This window comes from Cololabis saira, chromosome 24 (genome assembly GCF_033807715.1).
Source record: "Cololabis saira isolate AMF1-May2022 chromosome 24, fColSai1.1, whole genome shotgun sequence".
Classification (NCBI taxonomy): domain Eukaryota; kingdom Metazoa; phylum Chordata; class Actinopteri; order Beloniformes; family Belonidae; genus Cololabis; species Cololabis saira.
In genome coordinates, this window is record NC_084610.1 from 2572961 (window position 1) to 2588947 (window position 15987).

Here is a 15987-nt window from a genome sequence, read left to right on the forward strand (position 1 = left end):
GGAGCTGTCTTTGATGATTTTAGTGGCTCTGCTGAGGCAGCGGGAGGTGTAAATGTCCGTGAGGGGGGGGAGAGGGCAGCCGATGATCCTCTGCGCTGCTTTCACCACCCTCTGGAGCCTTTCCGCAGCAGTGCAGCTGCCGTACCAGACTGTAATGCAGTACGTCAGCAGGCTCTGGATGGATGAGAGGTAGAAGGTCAGCAGCAGGCTGGGGTCCAGCTTGTATCTCCTGAGGACTCTCAAGAAGTGCAGCCGCTGCTGAGCCTTTTTTGTGATGGCGGTGATGTTCTCAGACCAGGAGATGCTGTCGGAGATGAGGAGGCCAAGAAACCGGAAGGAGTGGACCCTTTCCACTCTCTGGCCGTTGATGTAGAGGGGGGCTGGGTCGGTGTTCTGTTTCCTGAAGTTGACGATGATCTCCTTGGTTTTCCCGGTGTTCAGAGTGAGGTTGTTCTCTGAGCACCAGGCTGTCAACTTCAGGACCTCCTCTCTGTAGGCGCCTCGTCCCCCTTTGAGATGAGTCCGACCACCGTCGTGTCGTCCGCAAACTTCACTATCAGGTTGTTGTTGTGGGTGGGACTGCAGTCATTGGTGTAGAGGCTGTACAGGAGGGGGCTCAGCACACAGCCCTGTGGAGAGCCGGTGCTCAGCATGCGGGTGGAGGACAGGTGGGGGCCGAGTCTCACATTCTGGGGACGGTTGGTGAGAAAGTTTTTTATCCAGGTGCATGTGAGAGGGGGCAGGCCGATGGTGGTCAGTTTTCTAATGAGGATGTCTGGGATTATCGTGTTGAAGGCGGAGCTATAGTCCACGAAAAGCATCCGGACGTAGCTCTGTTGCTGCTCCAGGTGGGTCAGAGCAGAGTGTAGAGCTACGGCGATGGCGTCCTCAGTGGATCTATTAGCTCGATAGGCGAACTGGAATGGGTCAAAGTCCGGGGGGAGGTGGTTCTTAATGTGGTGAAGAACTAGTCTCTCGAGGCACTTGGTGATTACCGGGGTGAGGGCCACTGGGCAGTAATCATTAAGGCTGGTGGCGGGAGACTTTTTCGGCACCGGGATGATGGTAGCAGATTTCAGGCAGGACGGGACGACTGCCTGGGCCAGGGAGGCGTTGAAGATCCTGGTGAAGGTGGGGGTGAGCTGGTGGGCGCACGCGCTGAGCACCTTGCCTGGAACTCCGTTTGGGCCGGCAGCTTTCTTGGTGTTCACTGTCAGGAGCACCCGTCTGACGTCATGCTCCTGTACAGTGAGTGGAGTGATGGAGGATCCTGTTGGGGGGGTGGGCAGTTGGGGGCTCTGAAGTTAGTGATGTGTTGTATTCCCCGCCACACCTCCCGGGAGTTGTTACTGGACAGGTGGGACTTTATTCTCATCCTGTGGTCCGCTTTGGCTTTCTTAATTCCTTTAGACAGGTCAGCTCGAGTAGCTCTGTACAGAGCTCTGTCACTTGACCTGAAGGCGTCGTTGCGGGCCCTGAGGAGTGAGCGGACCTGGTTAGTCATCCAGGGTTTCTGGTTCGGAAAAACCCGGATGGTTTTTTCTACAGTCACATTCCCAATACAGAACTTGATGTAGTCCAGTACTGTGTCTGTGAAAGTATCCAGCTCCTGATGTTCAAATAAGTCCCACTCAGTCCGGTTGAAGCAGTCCTGGAGATCTGGAAGTGCATGGTCAGGCCAGGTTGTGATTGTCTTTGTAGTGGGCCTGGCTCTGCGTCTGAGGGGGGTGTATGCAGTAGACAGCAGGAGGGAAAGATGGTCTGATTGCCCAAGATTGGGGAGGGGTGTGGCTCTGTAAGCACGTTTAATGTTTGTATAAACGTGATCCAGAGTGTTCTATCCCCTGGTGGGGCATTTAACGTGTTGATAAAAATTCGGCAGCACAGTCTTTAGATTGGCCTTGTTAAAGTCTCCTGCAATAATGTGAACACCATCTGGGTGGGCCCGCTGATGTTCATTAATGGTGTTCAGCAGGAGAGAGAGCGTTGTGTTTACGCAGGCATCAGGCGGGATGTAAACAGCCGTGATGATCACTACAGTGAGCTCTCTCGGCAAATAAAAAGGCCGACATCTAACAGACATGTACTCGACGTCTGTGGAGCAGTGTTGATTAATTATTGTCCCGTTGTTGCACCAGTTGTCGTGCACGTAGATGCAGAGACCCCCTCCCCTGCTCTTACCAGAGTCGGCAGTCCTGTCTCCCCGCAGCAACGTGCGGCCAGCTAGCTGCAGGCTAGCATCGGGGATCTCCGGACGGAGCCAGGTCTCAGTTATGATCATCACACAGCAGTCTCGGACATAGCGGTTTCCAGCGAGTTGTAATTCCAGCTCGTCCGTTTTATATACCAGCGATCTGGCGTTTGTAGAGAAACAGGCTCGGTAGAGGAGGCTTGTGTGGTCGTTGCTTTAGCCGTAGCATAACTTTAGCCTGGGTCTGGGGCCCTCCGTTGTCGGGCCTGCACGGGTGTCGCCCTGTTGGGGGTTTCCCTCTCTCCGGGCCCGTCTCCGGTCCCCCCCGCTGCCTCTGCGGCGGGGCGCCCCTCTGGTCTTGGAGGGCCACTTTCGTGGGGGGCGGGTGTGCCTGCACGCGTCGGCGGCCGGGGCGGCTCTGTCTCTCCGGGCAGGCTAGCCCCCTCAGGGCTCCAGACTAACTTTTTTCACTAGGAGCACAGTAGCCCCTAACTGAAAATTTTTAGGGGCACAATCAGAAATTTTAGGAGCGCACATCGTTTATCGACACGCTAACCAAATTTTTACATTTGTACTACATTTCAGTGTATTAGTAATACGTATTTCATAATAGATTAATGAATTACCACAATGTGCTGTTTCAAATGCAGTGTTACATTTTATTGTGCACTTTTAAAGATGCCGCAACATAAAGTAAACTGACAGCACCATTGCTGTCATTATATATAAAAAAACATACATTCACATGATAAAAAAGTGCTTGGTAACAAAGTGCTTAGTAACCTTTCAGCCATGAATTTAACTGTTAAACACAGTACTTAACAAATGTACAAATATTGGGGGTACTGGCCAATAACATTTCCCTACTTGTGTCTTTAAAACCCTGAACCTACACCAGTTGACCAAATTCACTGCCTTCACTCAAATAACTAAGGATCTTACCAAGAAATATTCTTATTTCTAACCTAAAAATGCCGTTACACCTGATAACACACATCACTTAAAATGTTAGGTGTTTTTCCCACGTGTTAAAATTTAACTTTCATTTGTGTCAAGAAAATTTTAAGTTCTAGTTAAGTTTTAAGTTAGAGTTTTGGCAGTGTTCAAAATAAAATTATGAGACCTTCTGTATTGGAGCACATTTCCTTTTTTTTTTTTTTTTTACCGGGTGAAGGCTGATTTATGGTTCCGCGTTACAACAACGCAGCGCCTACGCCGGGGGCTACGGCGTAGGCGCTGCGTCGATTTAAGGCGGAACCATAATTCAGGCTTTAGGAGGAGCATATCGGAGAACAACCAGAAGAATATAGAGTGGATTAAAAATAAAAGTTAAGCACTGAGATACATGTGTCTCCCGTCTGGGCCATTGCAGACTCATTGCCTGAGCAAGATGTTACTAAAACCAAACATACCCGCCGTCTCTTTCTTTTATGTGCGCGCCGCGGCGGCAGCGTGTTGTGTCGCATTAAATGTGGTCCGGGCGTAATACCTGCTTTGAGCTGGTGAAATTAAACGAAAAAAATAAATAAATAAATAGATCCCCCAACTCATTCCCTTTCACACTTATTGGCCTGCAAATATGCGGGTTCATTGACGCACCCCTTCCACGTTTAACGTGTAAAAGAAAAAAAAAAAAAACACTGGCAAATTTACTGGTCGCACGTGTGCGAGTGGACATGAAATTCAGTCGCACATACTCAAATTTTGGTCGCAAAATGCGAGCATTTGGTCGCAGTCTGGAGCCCTGCCCCTGCCGGGTGGGGGTCGTTGGCCTGAAGGGTGGGGACCTCCTGGCCGCGTATCCGGCCCGGGCCGAGTGGCCGGGGATTGCCTGGGTCGCGGTCCGCCGCCGCGGGATCCCTGGCTGCTTCTTCCCGCGCTGCTTCTTCCCGCGCCGTGGGGGCCCCGCCCGCGGACCCCCTCGGCCGCCGCCGGGGGGGGGGGGGGGGGGGGGCCTCGCAGGCGGTGGGTTGCCTCCCTCCTGCTTCTCCCCTCTGTGGGGTTGCCGGTGGCCTGGGTTCCGGGCTCTTCCGTGTTGGCCTCTGGTCTCGCGGGTGGCGGGGTTGCTCCCCCCCCTCCCCCACTATAGATACACTTCAGGTAGAGCTTTGTTTGGTTTATTACACACACACACACACACACACACACACACACACACACACACACACACAGCCACTTAGTCACATGCACACACACACACACACACACACACACACACACACACACACACACACACACACACACACACACACACACACACACACACACACACACACAATCACACACACATAGACATACACACTGGCTTGTTCACCTGCATGCTGGCTCTCTAGTTTTTGGGGTTAGGTAGCGGTAGCGGTAGCTTAGCTCAGACTGTGATCAGATCTCAAGATTTAGGTCGATTGCTGTTGTTGTTTTGGTTGGCTCCGTGCCGGTTTCGTGTTTTGTTTGTGGTTTTTTGTTGCAGATTTCCAGTGCTTGACGTGTGTTTCCGTGTGTTCCTGCTTCCTGGATTGGCAGTGGATGTCGTCACCCCCCCCCCCCCCCCTTTCAGTTTCAGTAGGTTAGAATTCACAAGAATCTAGCCGTTATTAATGATGACGATGTGTCTTCAGTGTTCTGTTACCGTTGGTAACGGTCTGTTAAAAACAAGAGACTGGATTAAACAACAGTTTTTTCTTCGTCCACAAAAAGCGTTTCTCTGCTCTTTTGTTCCCAAACTCCTACAATATCATGATAATGCTGAGAATAATTATTAGAATTAAAGCTGCAAGCAGCGGTGAACGGGCCCTCGCGCGTGCAATTTTCCCCAATAAAGGTCAAGGACTCAAAACTAAGTCTAATGACACCACCCATGACTCTTTATGTCAAACCATTTAAAGGTTATGGCAGAAAGTAGGAACTATCAAATATTAACCAATCAGAAGAAGGGGCTGGGCTAATTTGCACCAATTATGTTCAAGAACTCAAAACCGATTCCGATGACACCACCCATGACTCTCTATGTCAAACCATTCAAAGGTTATGGCAGAAAGTAGGAACTATCAAATATGGACCAATCAGATGAAGGGGGGGCGCGCTTTTTGGCGTCTATCGTCGCCACGGTAACCCTGCATTCACACGGAAAGCGTCAAAAATCTCCCGACGCCAGCATCTCGCTGTTTGGAGCGTTCACACTGAAAGCGGCAGGTACTGTCGACGGCTGCAGTGGGCGGGGCTAAAGCTGCAGTGGGCGGGGCTAAAGCTGCCGTGGGCGGGGCTAAAGCTGCAGTGGGCGGGGCCAAAGCTGCGCTGCAGAACTGGAGGGAACAGTGGGAACAGTCTACACATATAGCGTACACATCTTCAGTTTCCTATTTCACCATAGATCACACTTTGGGACGCCTTCTTTATATTTTAGCGTTATTTCCGCGTAGATAAGAGTGAGTTTGATGCTCCTTAACAAGTTTGGTCCGCGGATCAACATCAACCGCCAGTGCCCCTTGCTCCCGGTGGCTGATTTATGGTTCCGCGTCACACCAACGCAGAACCGACGGCGTAGGGTACGCAGCGACGCACACCGTACCGCGTCCCTACGCCGTCGGCTACGCCGTCGATTTGACGCAGAACCATAATTCAGGCGCTGTCTGCAGTGAACACTGACACACCGGGTCGGAGCGGATTTGGTCATGATGTTTAAACTGTGTTTTGTGATTAATAAGCACGGTTTTTAATTATTTTTTCGTTGGATCAATCTGGCAAATAAAATTATTGGGACCATCCAGCTCCTCAACCATCAGTTACATGTTTCACGTGATCAGTTCAGGTAAAACGGCAGTCAAATCAGCAAAAATGTAATTTTACTGGATGAAATATATTAATTCCTGATAAAATTATTTTGTTAGTGCACAGCTCTGCTCCTGTATGCATGTGAATGGGTGTTTGTGTGTACATGAAAGTACAATCAGCATTGAGGCTTCTTGCTTTGGGAATCCCGGTGTGTGATTGGACGCTGCCTCGGCGTCGTCGCTGCTCATTTGCATAAAGTTCCGATTTTTCAACTTCAAATTGACGCGCCGCTCCCGCCGCTTCTCGACGCCCGTTTTCATAGACAATGAATGGCAGCCGGATGCCTATGATGCCCGTGACGCTTTCAGTGTGAACGCAGGGTAACACTTTTGAAAGAGAAAAGTAATGCCCATCGTCGCAGGATCGAGACGCACATTTTGATGTATAACACACCTTGGTGCACATTTTTGGTTCGGGCCTCATTAACGGCCGAAGAAATGGCATAAATTGCGCCAAAATTACACGATTAATTCAAAATGGCCAACTTCCTGTTGGGTTTTGGCCATGGCACCAAGAGACTTTTCTTTAAGTTGCGACATGATACAGGTGTGTACCGATTTTCGTGCATGTAGGTCAAACCGTATTGTCGGGCTTGAGGCACAAAGTTTTCTAGGGGGCGCTGTTGAGCCATTAGGCCACGCCCATTAATGCAAACCATTAAATATCAAATTTTTCACCAGGCCTGCGTGCAAAATTTGGTGACTTTTGGGGCACGTTTAGGGGGAAAAAAGGCCCTCATTTCGTCGAAAAAAAAAGGAAACAAATTCCTACAGATACAATAGGGCCTCCGAACTGTCAGTGCTCGGGCCCTAATTAGAATTGGTAATGTATATATTGCAATGAGGGGCGAGGTCGGACCGTCAAAAAAAAGAAAAAAAAGAAAAAAGAAAAAAGCTTTTATCTTGAAAAGGTGAAACTATTTCATTTTATTTTGAAATTTCCATCAGGAAGTGCCCGCTTGCATCCTTTTCTTTTCTTATTTGCGGAAGAGTGTGTAAACAAAGTTTCAGAGTCAGACCTTCAAAGAAAGATGTTGTAAGTTGCTGAATCTTCCTGCAGAGGAACATGGCGACCAGGGCGCGGCCGCGGGGGGAAGGGAACCCGGACTGGATGTCTGTTCTGCCGCAGGAGCTGCTGGACGTCCCGCTGTGGGACCTGGCCGTGCCCGGTCAGTCCTTACGGCTCATTTATGCTTCCGCGTTACACCGACGCAGATTACGCCGGAGGGTACGCGGCGAAGCTCACGTACGGTGCACGTCGCCGCGTACCATACGCCGTAGGCTACAGCGTACCCTACGGCGTAGGCTCTGCGTTGTTTTAACGCGGAACCATAATTCAGGCGTAACAAACACACTAATGTCAACACAAACGGGCCAAACCCTGCTGTGAAAGTGCATTAACGGTTTCCTGTGTGAATGCAGGGAGCCACGACAGCATGTCCTTCTGCCTGGACGTTTCCTCGCCGGTGCTCGGGTCCGAGTCCTGTTTCCTCCGGCTGACCGACAAGCTGGTCCCCCGCTGCACCCGCGCATGCGTGCTCCGGTGGGGAACCACGCAGGTAGAGGGATGGATGATGGATGGATGGATAGATGGATGGATGATGGATGGATGGATGAATGGATGATGGATGGAGGGATGGATGGATGATGGATGGATGATGGATGGATGGATGGATGATGGATGGATGGATGGAGGATGGATGATGGATGGATGAAGGATGGATGGATGATGGATGGATGGATGGAAGATGGATGATGGATGGAGGGATGGATGGATGGATGATGGATAGCCAGACAGACAGACAGACAGACAGATAGAAATACGTAATTGGGAATTAAAAGTTGCGTTCCGTATTGAACTAATACGGAACGCAGTTGATTCCGTATTTTACAATTGTCCCGTGCACGTCTGTCACACATGAACAACGAACTAACAATAATGAACAAAATAAAGGACTGGATATAATAAAGACTGCAACATGTTGGTACGCTCTCTGTTATTTATTGATGTCATAATATACAGGTGAAGGTTGGAAAATTTGAATATATTGCAAAACTTCATTCGTTTCAGTAAATTCAACTAAAGGTGAAACAAATATATTATTTCCCACTACATGCAAAGTGTGATATTTCAAGCCTTTATTTGATATAATTTTGGTGATTATGGCTCAAATTATCAAAACCCCAAATAAAAAATCTCAAAAAATGTTAATATTTTATGAAATCAATAAACAATTCAAATCATCAAAATTATAACAAATAAAGGCCTAAAATATCTTGCTTTGCCTGTAATGCGACTATGTAATGTATTAGTTTCACCTTTTAAGTTGAATTATTGAAATAAATGAACTTTTACACCATATTCTAGTTGAATTATTGAAATAAATCAACTTTTACACCATATTCTTCACCTGTAGCTTTATTCTACATCTGGGCTGATGTGGACATACAGAGCATAGGAGGATATTTCAGTTACCAGTATGGTTGTCTGTCTGTACAGTCATGCAAGTTCAATGCTATTAAAGCACTTTAAACTTTAAATCAAAGAATTTTGTTTTTTCATATAAAATAAATACATTTTTATGCAGTTTAGAAGTTTTGGAGATGTCATTTTTTTTTTTGCATCTGCACTGCTAAAATCCGTGCGTCCCTTATTTCTATTTCTGAAAGGCGGCAGCACTTTACGCACACCTGCACGGACCTCCCGTGGTGCTGGAAGCCTGGTCCTAATAAAATACCATGCTTTACTAATCATGATACTTAATTTACTGATTTTTATTTGTTATTTTTGCAGCAATCCGTCCTCAGCGATCAGTGTGATCTGGGGATTCGGTTCTTGGACCTGCGGGTGGCCAGGAAGCCAGCAGGGGGCAGCAGATTGTTCTTCGCCCACGGGATCTACACTTTGTTGACTGTGAAAGTAGGAGAAGTAGTGTTGTTCCTGTCAGTCTGTTTCAATTTCAGTTTTAAGCTGCATCCCAAATCCCAAACTTCCACCCTAATGAGTAGCAAAAACAGTATGTGAGATTTTTTAGTGCGTCCAAAACATTAGTACGTACTCAATAGTATGTACTATCCATACTCATTCTGGAGACATTTATGAGTGTGGATTGATGGACACTAGTTGAGCAGAAACTTCCCACAATGCAATGCAACGGTGTTTGGTTGCTAAGTGATAGGTATATGTCATAAGTATAATATTAAGTATAATAATATTATTATATAATATTAATATTATAATAGTCTTATATTATAATATTATATAATGTCATCTTGTTTGGGCCAGAATAAACGGGAAAGAGCGGAGCGGTGCTGCTACTGCTGCGGTTACAGGACTTGTTACCATGGTAACAGCTGCTACTGCTGCTGTTACAGGACTTTAAACCAGGGAAACTACTGAAAACATGGACATTAAACCAGAGAAACTACTGAAAACATGGACATTAAACCAGAGAAACTACTGAAAACATGGACATTAAGGATCTTTGTTATCACATTTCGTGTCGTGTCGTTTTGATCAATGAAAATGAAGACACATTTTAGCAGAGTTTTTATTTTGTAATCTACATTTTAGTCCTCTACGATATTGCATTATATATTTAATTATCGTTATCGTCACATGACCAGCATTTTCGTTGCGTCTCGTCTCGTTTTCCTCAGTTAATAAAGGTTCGTTGGCGACGATATTTAGTCATGATTTTCATTGACGAAAGTAACTTTAATGAGAAATAAAGTTTGTTTCTCACAGTGGTGTCTGCGTGCAGGAGGCCCTGAACGAACTGGCTACGTGGCTGGACGCCCATCCCAAAGAGATCGTCATCATCGCCTTCTCACACTTTGAATCTCTGACTGAGGACGATCACTTGGATCTGGTGGACTTCATCATGTGGCTCTTCAGCAGGAAGCTCTGTCCCTCACAGGTCAGAACCCGATCAGCCAATTGATTGAAGGACGTGATTATGACATCAATAAATAAGAGCATAATATGTGTCCGTATTGGTTCAATACGGAACGCAACTTTTAATTCACAATTACGTAACAATTACGTATTCCTCGGCCGGCGTCTAGCAGCTAAACTTAGAACTGGTGCGGACCAGGGGAATCCCACTGTTTAATAAAACAAAGCATCTCGAAGGCCCACGGGGGGTGGTGACGCGATTTTGAAAAACCTTCTTCTCAACAATAACATCATCATCTCTTTGTCTGCACTAACACCATCACTGATTGTGCATGAAACAGTCCAGGATGCTTTCATCACCTTGGCCAAAGCCTTGCCAAGTGCAGTGACATCAGAGCAGCTGGTCAACTGAATGAAGAAGTGCAGTTTACCAGGTCGACTCAGATCTAGGAGAACAGGCCTAAGGCTTTAATGAGAGGACTGCACAAATTGATGTGGACTATAAATTAAAAGCAAACTGACAATAATAAAACTACCGGTACTCAAAATCACCTTCCTCCTATAAAATGCTATTGGTCTTGAGTATTTAAATAGTGTTGGTTAAAGTCTTCTTACACCTTAAATGCTGTATTAGAAAACAGAAGGGCTAATACAGCATTTGACTTTTTTACTTGAAACTTTTGGGAAGCGGCCGCACAGCAGAAAAGGGGCCATTCTTAAAGTGTGGTGCAGCGCAGAGATGGCGGGGGAATATGAACTGGCATGAAAAAAAAATTTCAGTCAAAAATATTTTTTTTGCTTTAATCCCTGACGTAGTGACATCTAGCGGTGATAAAGCATGTTGCAAACAACATTTGGTTTACTTGTCTGTCTAACTCTTTTCTGACCTTTTCATTTAGTTCATAAATGTTGTATGTGCAAGTCATGCCGAGGGATAGTAACACGTAGGAATGGGTGATATTTTACCGTTCACAATAAACCGTCAATAAAATTCCCCACGGTAAGAAATTGTCATCTCGCTGTAAAAACGATAAATTCCCGTTGATGACGTTTTTTTGTAAAGCTGACGTACGTGAAGGAAGGAAGGAAGGAAGGAAGGAAGAAAGATTTGAGCCTAAAAGAAAGAAAGAAAGAAAGAAAGAAGGAAAAAAAGAAATGAGCCAGAAAGAAAGAAAGAAAAAAAGAAATGAGCCAGAAAGAAAGAAGGAAAAAAAGAAATGAGCCAGAAAGAAAGAAGGAAAAAAAGAAATGAGCCAGAAAGAAAGAAGGAAAAAAAGAAATGAGCCAGAAAGAAAGAAGGAAAAAAAGAAATGAGCCAGAAAGAAAGAAGGAAAAAAAGAAATGAGCCAGAAAGAAAGAAGGAAAAAAAGAAATGAGCCAGAAAGAAAGAAGGAAAAAAAGAAATGAGCCAGAAAAAAAGAAGGAAAAAAAGAAATGAGCCAGAAAGAAGGAAAAAAAAGAAATGAGCCAGAAAGAAGGAAAAAAAAGAAATGAGCCAGAAAGAAAGAAGGAAAAAAAGAAATGAGCCAGAAAGAAAGAAAGAAAGAAAGAAAGAAAGAAAGAAAGGAGCCAGAAAGAAAGAAAGAAAAAAAGAAATGAGAAAGAAAGAAAGAAAGAAAGAAAGAAAGAAAGAAAGAAAGAAAGAAAGAAAGAAAGAAAGAAAGAAAGAAAGAAAGAAAGAAATGAGAAAGAAAGAAAGAAAGAAAGAAAGAAAGAAAGAAAGAAAGAAAGAAAGAAAGAAAGAAAGAAAGAAAGAAAGAAAGAAAGAAAGAAAAAAAGAAATGAGAAAGAAAGAAAGAAAGAAAGAAAGAAAGAAAGAAAGAAAGAAAGAAAGAAAGAAAGAAAGAAAGAAAGAAAGAAAGGTTTGGCTCCAAAGACTGAATGTGGTGATAGATTTATAGTTACAAAGATGGAGTTGAATTGGTATTTTTTTTATTGTCATTTTTATCGTTATCAGGATAAATGCCAGAAATTATCGTGATACATTTTTTAGTCCATACCACCCATCCCTAATAACACGGTACTATGTACATATGTTTTTTACTGTATTTCCAGGACGTTCCCACTCTGCGTTCCTGTTGGTCTAAAGGTCAGCAGGTGATCGTCTCGTATGACAACGAGCAGATGGCGGTGCAGCACGTGGAGCTCTGGACCGGAACACCCTACTGGTAAATCCACAGAGAGCTTTTACAAAAGACATTTCACTCCATCTGTATCATGTTAAATGTAACACGCATAACCTTTGTGAGATACGGAAACACTGAAGGAATTTTCATGTGATTCAAAATGATCTGATTTGACCAAATGTTTGAAATCAGAGAATGTAAGAAGAATCACCCCCGACTGAAACAAACTGCAGAGGTGAAATGAGGCCTGCTAACGCTGCGACTGACTCCACCCCTCCACCACCCAGCACTCAGATAACTAACCTACATGTATCGCTTCATGTCTCTGGGGTTTACCTTTGACCAGACCTCCAAGGCTTAAATATGTTTGTTTATTTCCTCTAAATGTGGACATTTAACCCTTGTGCTGTCTTCGGGTCAAGGAAGGAGGAAGGACATAGGAAATAACTAGGTTTCTTTTTGGACTGGGTCTTGATCTTCTCTGGTCTTGGTAGTGTCTTGGTCTCGGTTAAGGCGGTTTTGACTATAAGTCTACTATGAAGTTACAACAGAGCTGGGGATCCTCCCACTGATTTCTTTTTTTAAGTCTGATAGATAGATTGCTGTAATGTAAGTAAAGTGTTGTTCATCATTTATCAGCTGCAACTTACACAAGATCTTCTGCATTTTATATTTTTTGTCTGAATTACATGGAAGGAGTAAATGAGAGGAAGCTCCTCATTGCTGCACAAAGAACCTGCACCGCCATCTAGAGTTTGCTCTTGAAACTACACAAACACAAAGAAACCACAGATACCATTGTGATTGTGTTTTTAACAACTGTGTGGTTGCAGCGCAGGAACAAATGTATGGGCTCTAATTCGTAGTTGTAAAAAAAGTTTGTAGCTTTTATAAAAACAGTTTGTAGCTTTGTATATCCAATGTTGCACACAGACAAATTAATTCCACAAGTACAAAAATGTTTTACACATGCACAAAATATTTGTACTTGTAGAAATATTTTTTGCACATGCGCAAAATATTTCTACAAGTACAAATATTTTGTGCGTGTGCAAAAAATATTTCTACAAATACAAATATTTTTTGCAAGTACAAATATTTTTTGCACATGCACAAAATATTTCTACGAGTACAAATTTTTTTGCACACGCACAAAATATTTCTACAAGTACAAATATTTTTTGCAAGTACAAATATTTTTTGCACACGCACAAAATATTTCTACAAGTACAAAGTTTATTTACAGATACAAAATATTTATGACTTTAATTTGAGCCCATACAAATGTGCATCTCGACCATAAACTGTTGAAACAGCAAACTCAGGCCTGGTGGGCGCTCTGTCTGCAGGTACGCCGACAGCCCGGACCCCAAGAAGGTGATCGCTTACCTGGAGGCACAGAAGCGCAGAGGAAGACCAGGTGGGAAAAGGTTCAAACTCCATCCACATTAAAGACTTACGGGTATAAAATGATTGTTGTTATTAACGGATCGACGACGCAGGTCTTGAGTGCAAAAGGAAAGAGGGGATTTGAACACTGACACCTGTCTTATTAACAGAGGTGTCAAGTAACAAAGTACAAATACTTTGTTACCTTACTCAAGTAGAAATTTTGGTTATCTATACTTCACTGGAGTAATTATTTTTCAGACGACTTTTTACTTTTACTCCTTACATTTTCACGCAATTATCTGTACTTTTTACTCCTTACATTTTAAAAACAGCCTCGTTACTCTATTTCATTTCGGCCTTTAATAAAAACTATCCAGTTAAATTGCTCCATCCGGATAGAGTTTATTTGGTTGTGGTTGTTTCAGATGTTCTTGTCCAGTTTTGTTCTTACATCCGTTCCCTCAGATTCCTGCAACTAAACTTGGATGTACATTCCAATAAAGGTTAGGATAAATGATAACATGAACATGAAGTTTGACTTTTTGCACCATTACAATACTTATAGGCAACTAGTCATCATATCTGCTGCTCTCTGAAACACATGTTAATGCTCAATAGTACACATATATGCTTCTTTAATATATTTGCATTATACTAAGATGCATTCATTTTCAATGGCTTTTGTCCTTAATGGCTTTTTTCCCCCTTACATTACTTTTACTTTTATACTTTAAGTAGTTTTGAAACCAGTACTTTTATACTTTTACTTGAGTAAAAAACTTGAGTTGATACTTCAACTTCTACAGGAGTATTTTTAAACTCTAGTATCTATACTTCTACCTGAGTAATGAATGTGAATACTGAAGACACGTGTCTTATTAACCGTGGACTCTGCAGCTGGTTTCTACGCCTGCGGCCTGAACCTCACCGAGGACTTCCTGTACGTGCTGCTCCACCCCCTCCAGAACCTGAGGAGGATGTCGGGGAAGGCGCTGCCGCGGCTGCTGCGCTGGGCCGGGGAGCAGCGGCCGGGGCCTGAAGGGGGCGGAGTCAACATCGTGTGTGGAGACTTCGTGGGCGTCGGCCAGCTCTGCTCCATTGTGATTGGTCTGAACTACAAGCTGCTGGGCCGAGGCTGCACACCCCCCGCCGGTCCTGCAGCCAGGATACTGGGAGCAGGGGCTGCTGGGAGTCGGCTAACGGCTTAACTCTGGCTCTTACACTGGCTCCATCCAGGAATCACTTGTATTGAATTTTTTCTTCCATTTTGAAAGGGCTGGCGATGGACGGCCTGGTACTTCCTCTCATCTAACCTGCAGAGAGACACGCCCACTGGTGATCTCAGTTTCTTCCTTTTCAAACCCACCTTGTATCCATCTTAGCAGATTTTGAACTGTAATTAAATCTGTTGCCATCACAACCAGACTGCTGTACAAGTGGTGATGTGACAGTAACGTTTTTGTTTTTTGTAAACCTGTACATCAGCTGCGTCTTCATTCTATTTATTTTCTACTTTGTTTGTTTCACTTTACTGTATTACTGCTGCATACTTTTCATCGTTGTACATTTATATGTAATTTATTTCTCTATACAGATCAATATCTGCTGTCCTGCTGAATATACAGGACTGTCTCAGAAAATTAGAATATTGTGATAAAGTTCTTTATTTTCTGTAATATAATAATAATAATAATAATTGTAATAAAAAAACAAAAATGTCATACATTCTGGATTCATTACAAATCAACTGAAATATTGCAAAACTTTTATTATTTTAATATTGCTGATTATGGTTTACAGTTTAAGATTCCCAGAATATTCACATTTTTTTAGATAGGATATTTGAGTTTTCTTAAGCTGTAAACCATGATCAGCAATATTAAAATGTGATTCGTTAAAAATCTTTAATTGAAAAAAATTAACATGAATTATGTTTTTTTGATACATTTCTCTTTGGTTTACCCTGTACAGATATGACTTTTTTCTCACCTTCATTTTGTGTCACCAATGTATAAAATACAAACAAAAACATAAAATAATTTCTGAAAAATGTGTCTTTTAATATGAGAGCAAAATTTTTCAACATTTTTCCTTCAACAACCTGTCAGAGTAGTAGTATGAATAAATAAAATACTACGTGGGTTTATGCAGACTTGGATTACAGTATTCCATTAGGTGTGTTATTATGATTTTTTTTATTTATTTAACATGCGCAAATATAATTTTTACAACTGCATATCTTCAAAGCAGACAAAGATTTGCGCCCCCCCAGAGATCTCTTGGGCCCCCCCGGGGGGGGAGGACCCCAGGTTGGGAGACACTGAGCTAGATTATGGCCTGGCTGCTGACTGTGGAAAACCAGGGCTCCGGCCTAAACCAGCAACACATGACCTCCACTTTAGGAAGCACCTAGACCTCATATGGGACCCAAACCAGACAGAGTGGAGGTTTTTGTGATTCTGATCCAGACTGGAGCTCCACTTTCTCCACAGGCTGCAGCCAGATCTTGAGATTACTTACAAATGACTTTAGTCCCCGTCGGGCCACACCAAC

The 15987-nt window shown here is 43.8% G+C and overlaps 2 protein-coding genes across 2 annotated transcripts in view; one reads left to right on the top strand and one right to left on the bottom strand.

Moving 5' to 3' along the window:
* LOC133425032 (four and a half LIM domains protein 2-like) overlaps positions 1-7212 on the bottom strand; it is a 43932-nt gene extending 36720 nt beyond the window's left edge. Inside the window, exon 1 of the mRNA XM_061715682.1 lies at positions 7038-7212. The gene's annotated coding sequence lies outside the window, so the exon portion shown is untranslated. The remainder of the gene's footprint in view (positions 1-7037) is intronic.
* On the top strand, positions 7009-15262 carry LOC133425031 (PI-PLC X domain-containing protein 1-like). The gene is made up of 7 exons (XM_061715681.1): positions 7009-7187; positions 7441-7577; positions 8813-8938; positions 9783-9938; positions 11972-12084; positions 13392-13462; positions 14332-15262. Exons 1-7 carry the CDS (start codon positions 7085-7087, stop codon positions 14640-14642), a joined length of 1017 nt encoding a protein of 338 aa, XP_061571665.1. The 5' UTR covers positions 7009-7084; the 3' UTR covers positions 14643-15262.
* The last annotated feature ends 725 nt before the right edge of the window (positions 15263-15987 follow it).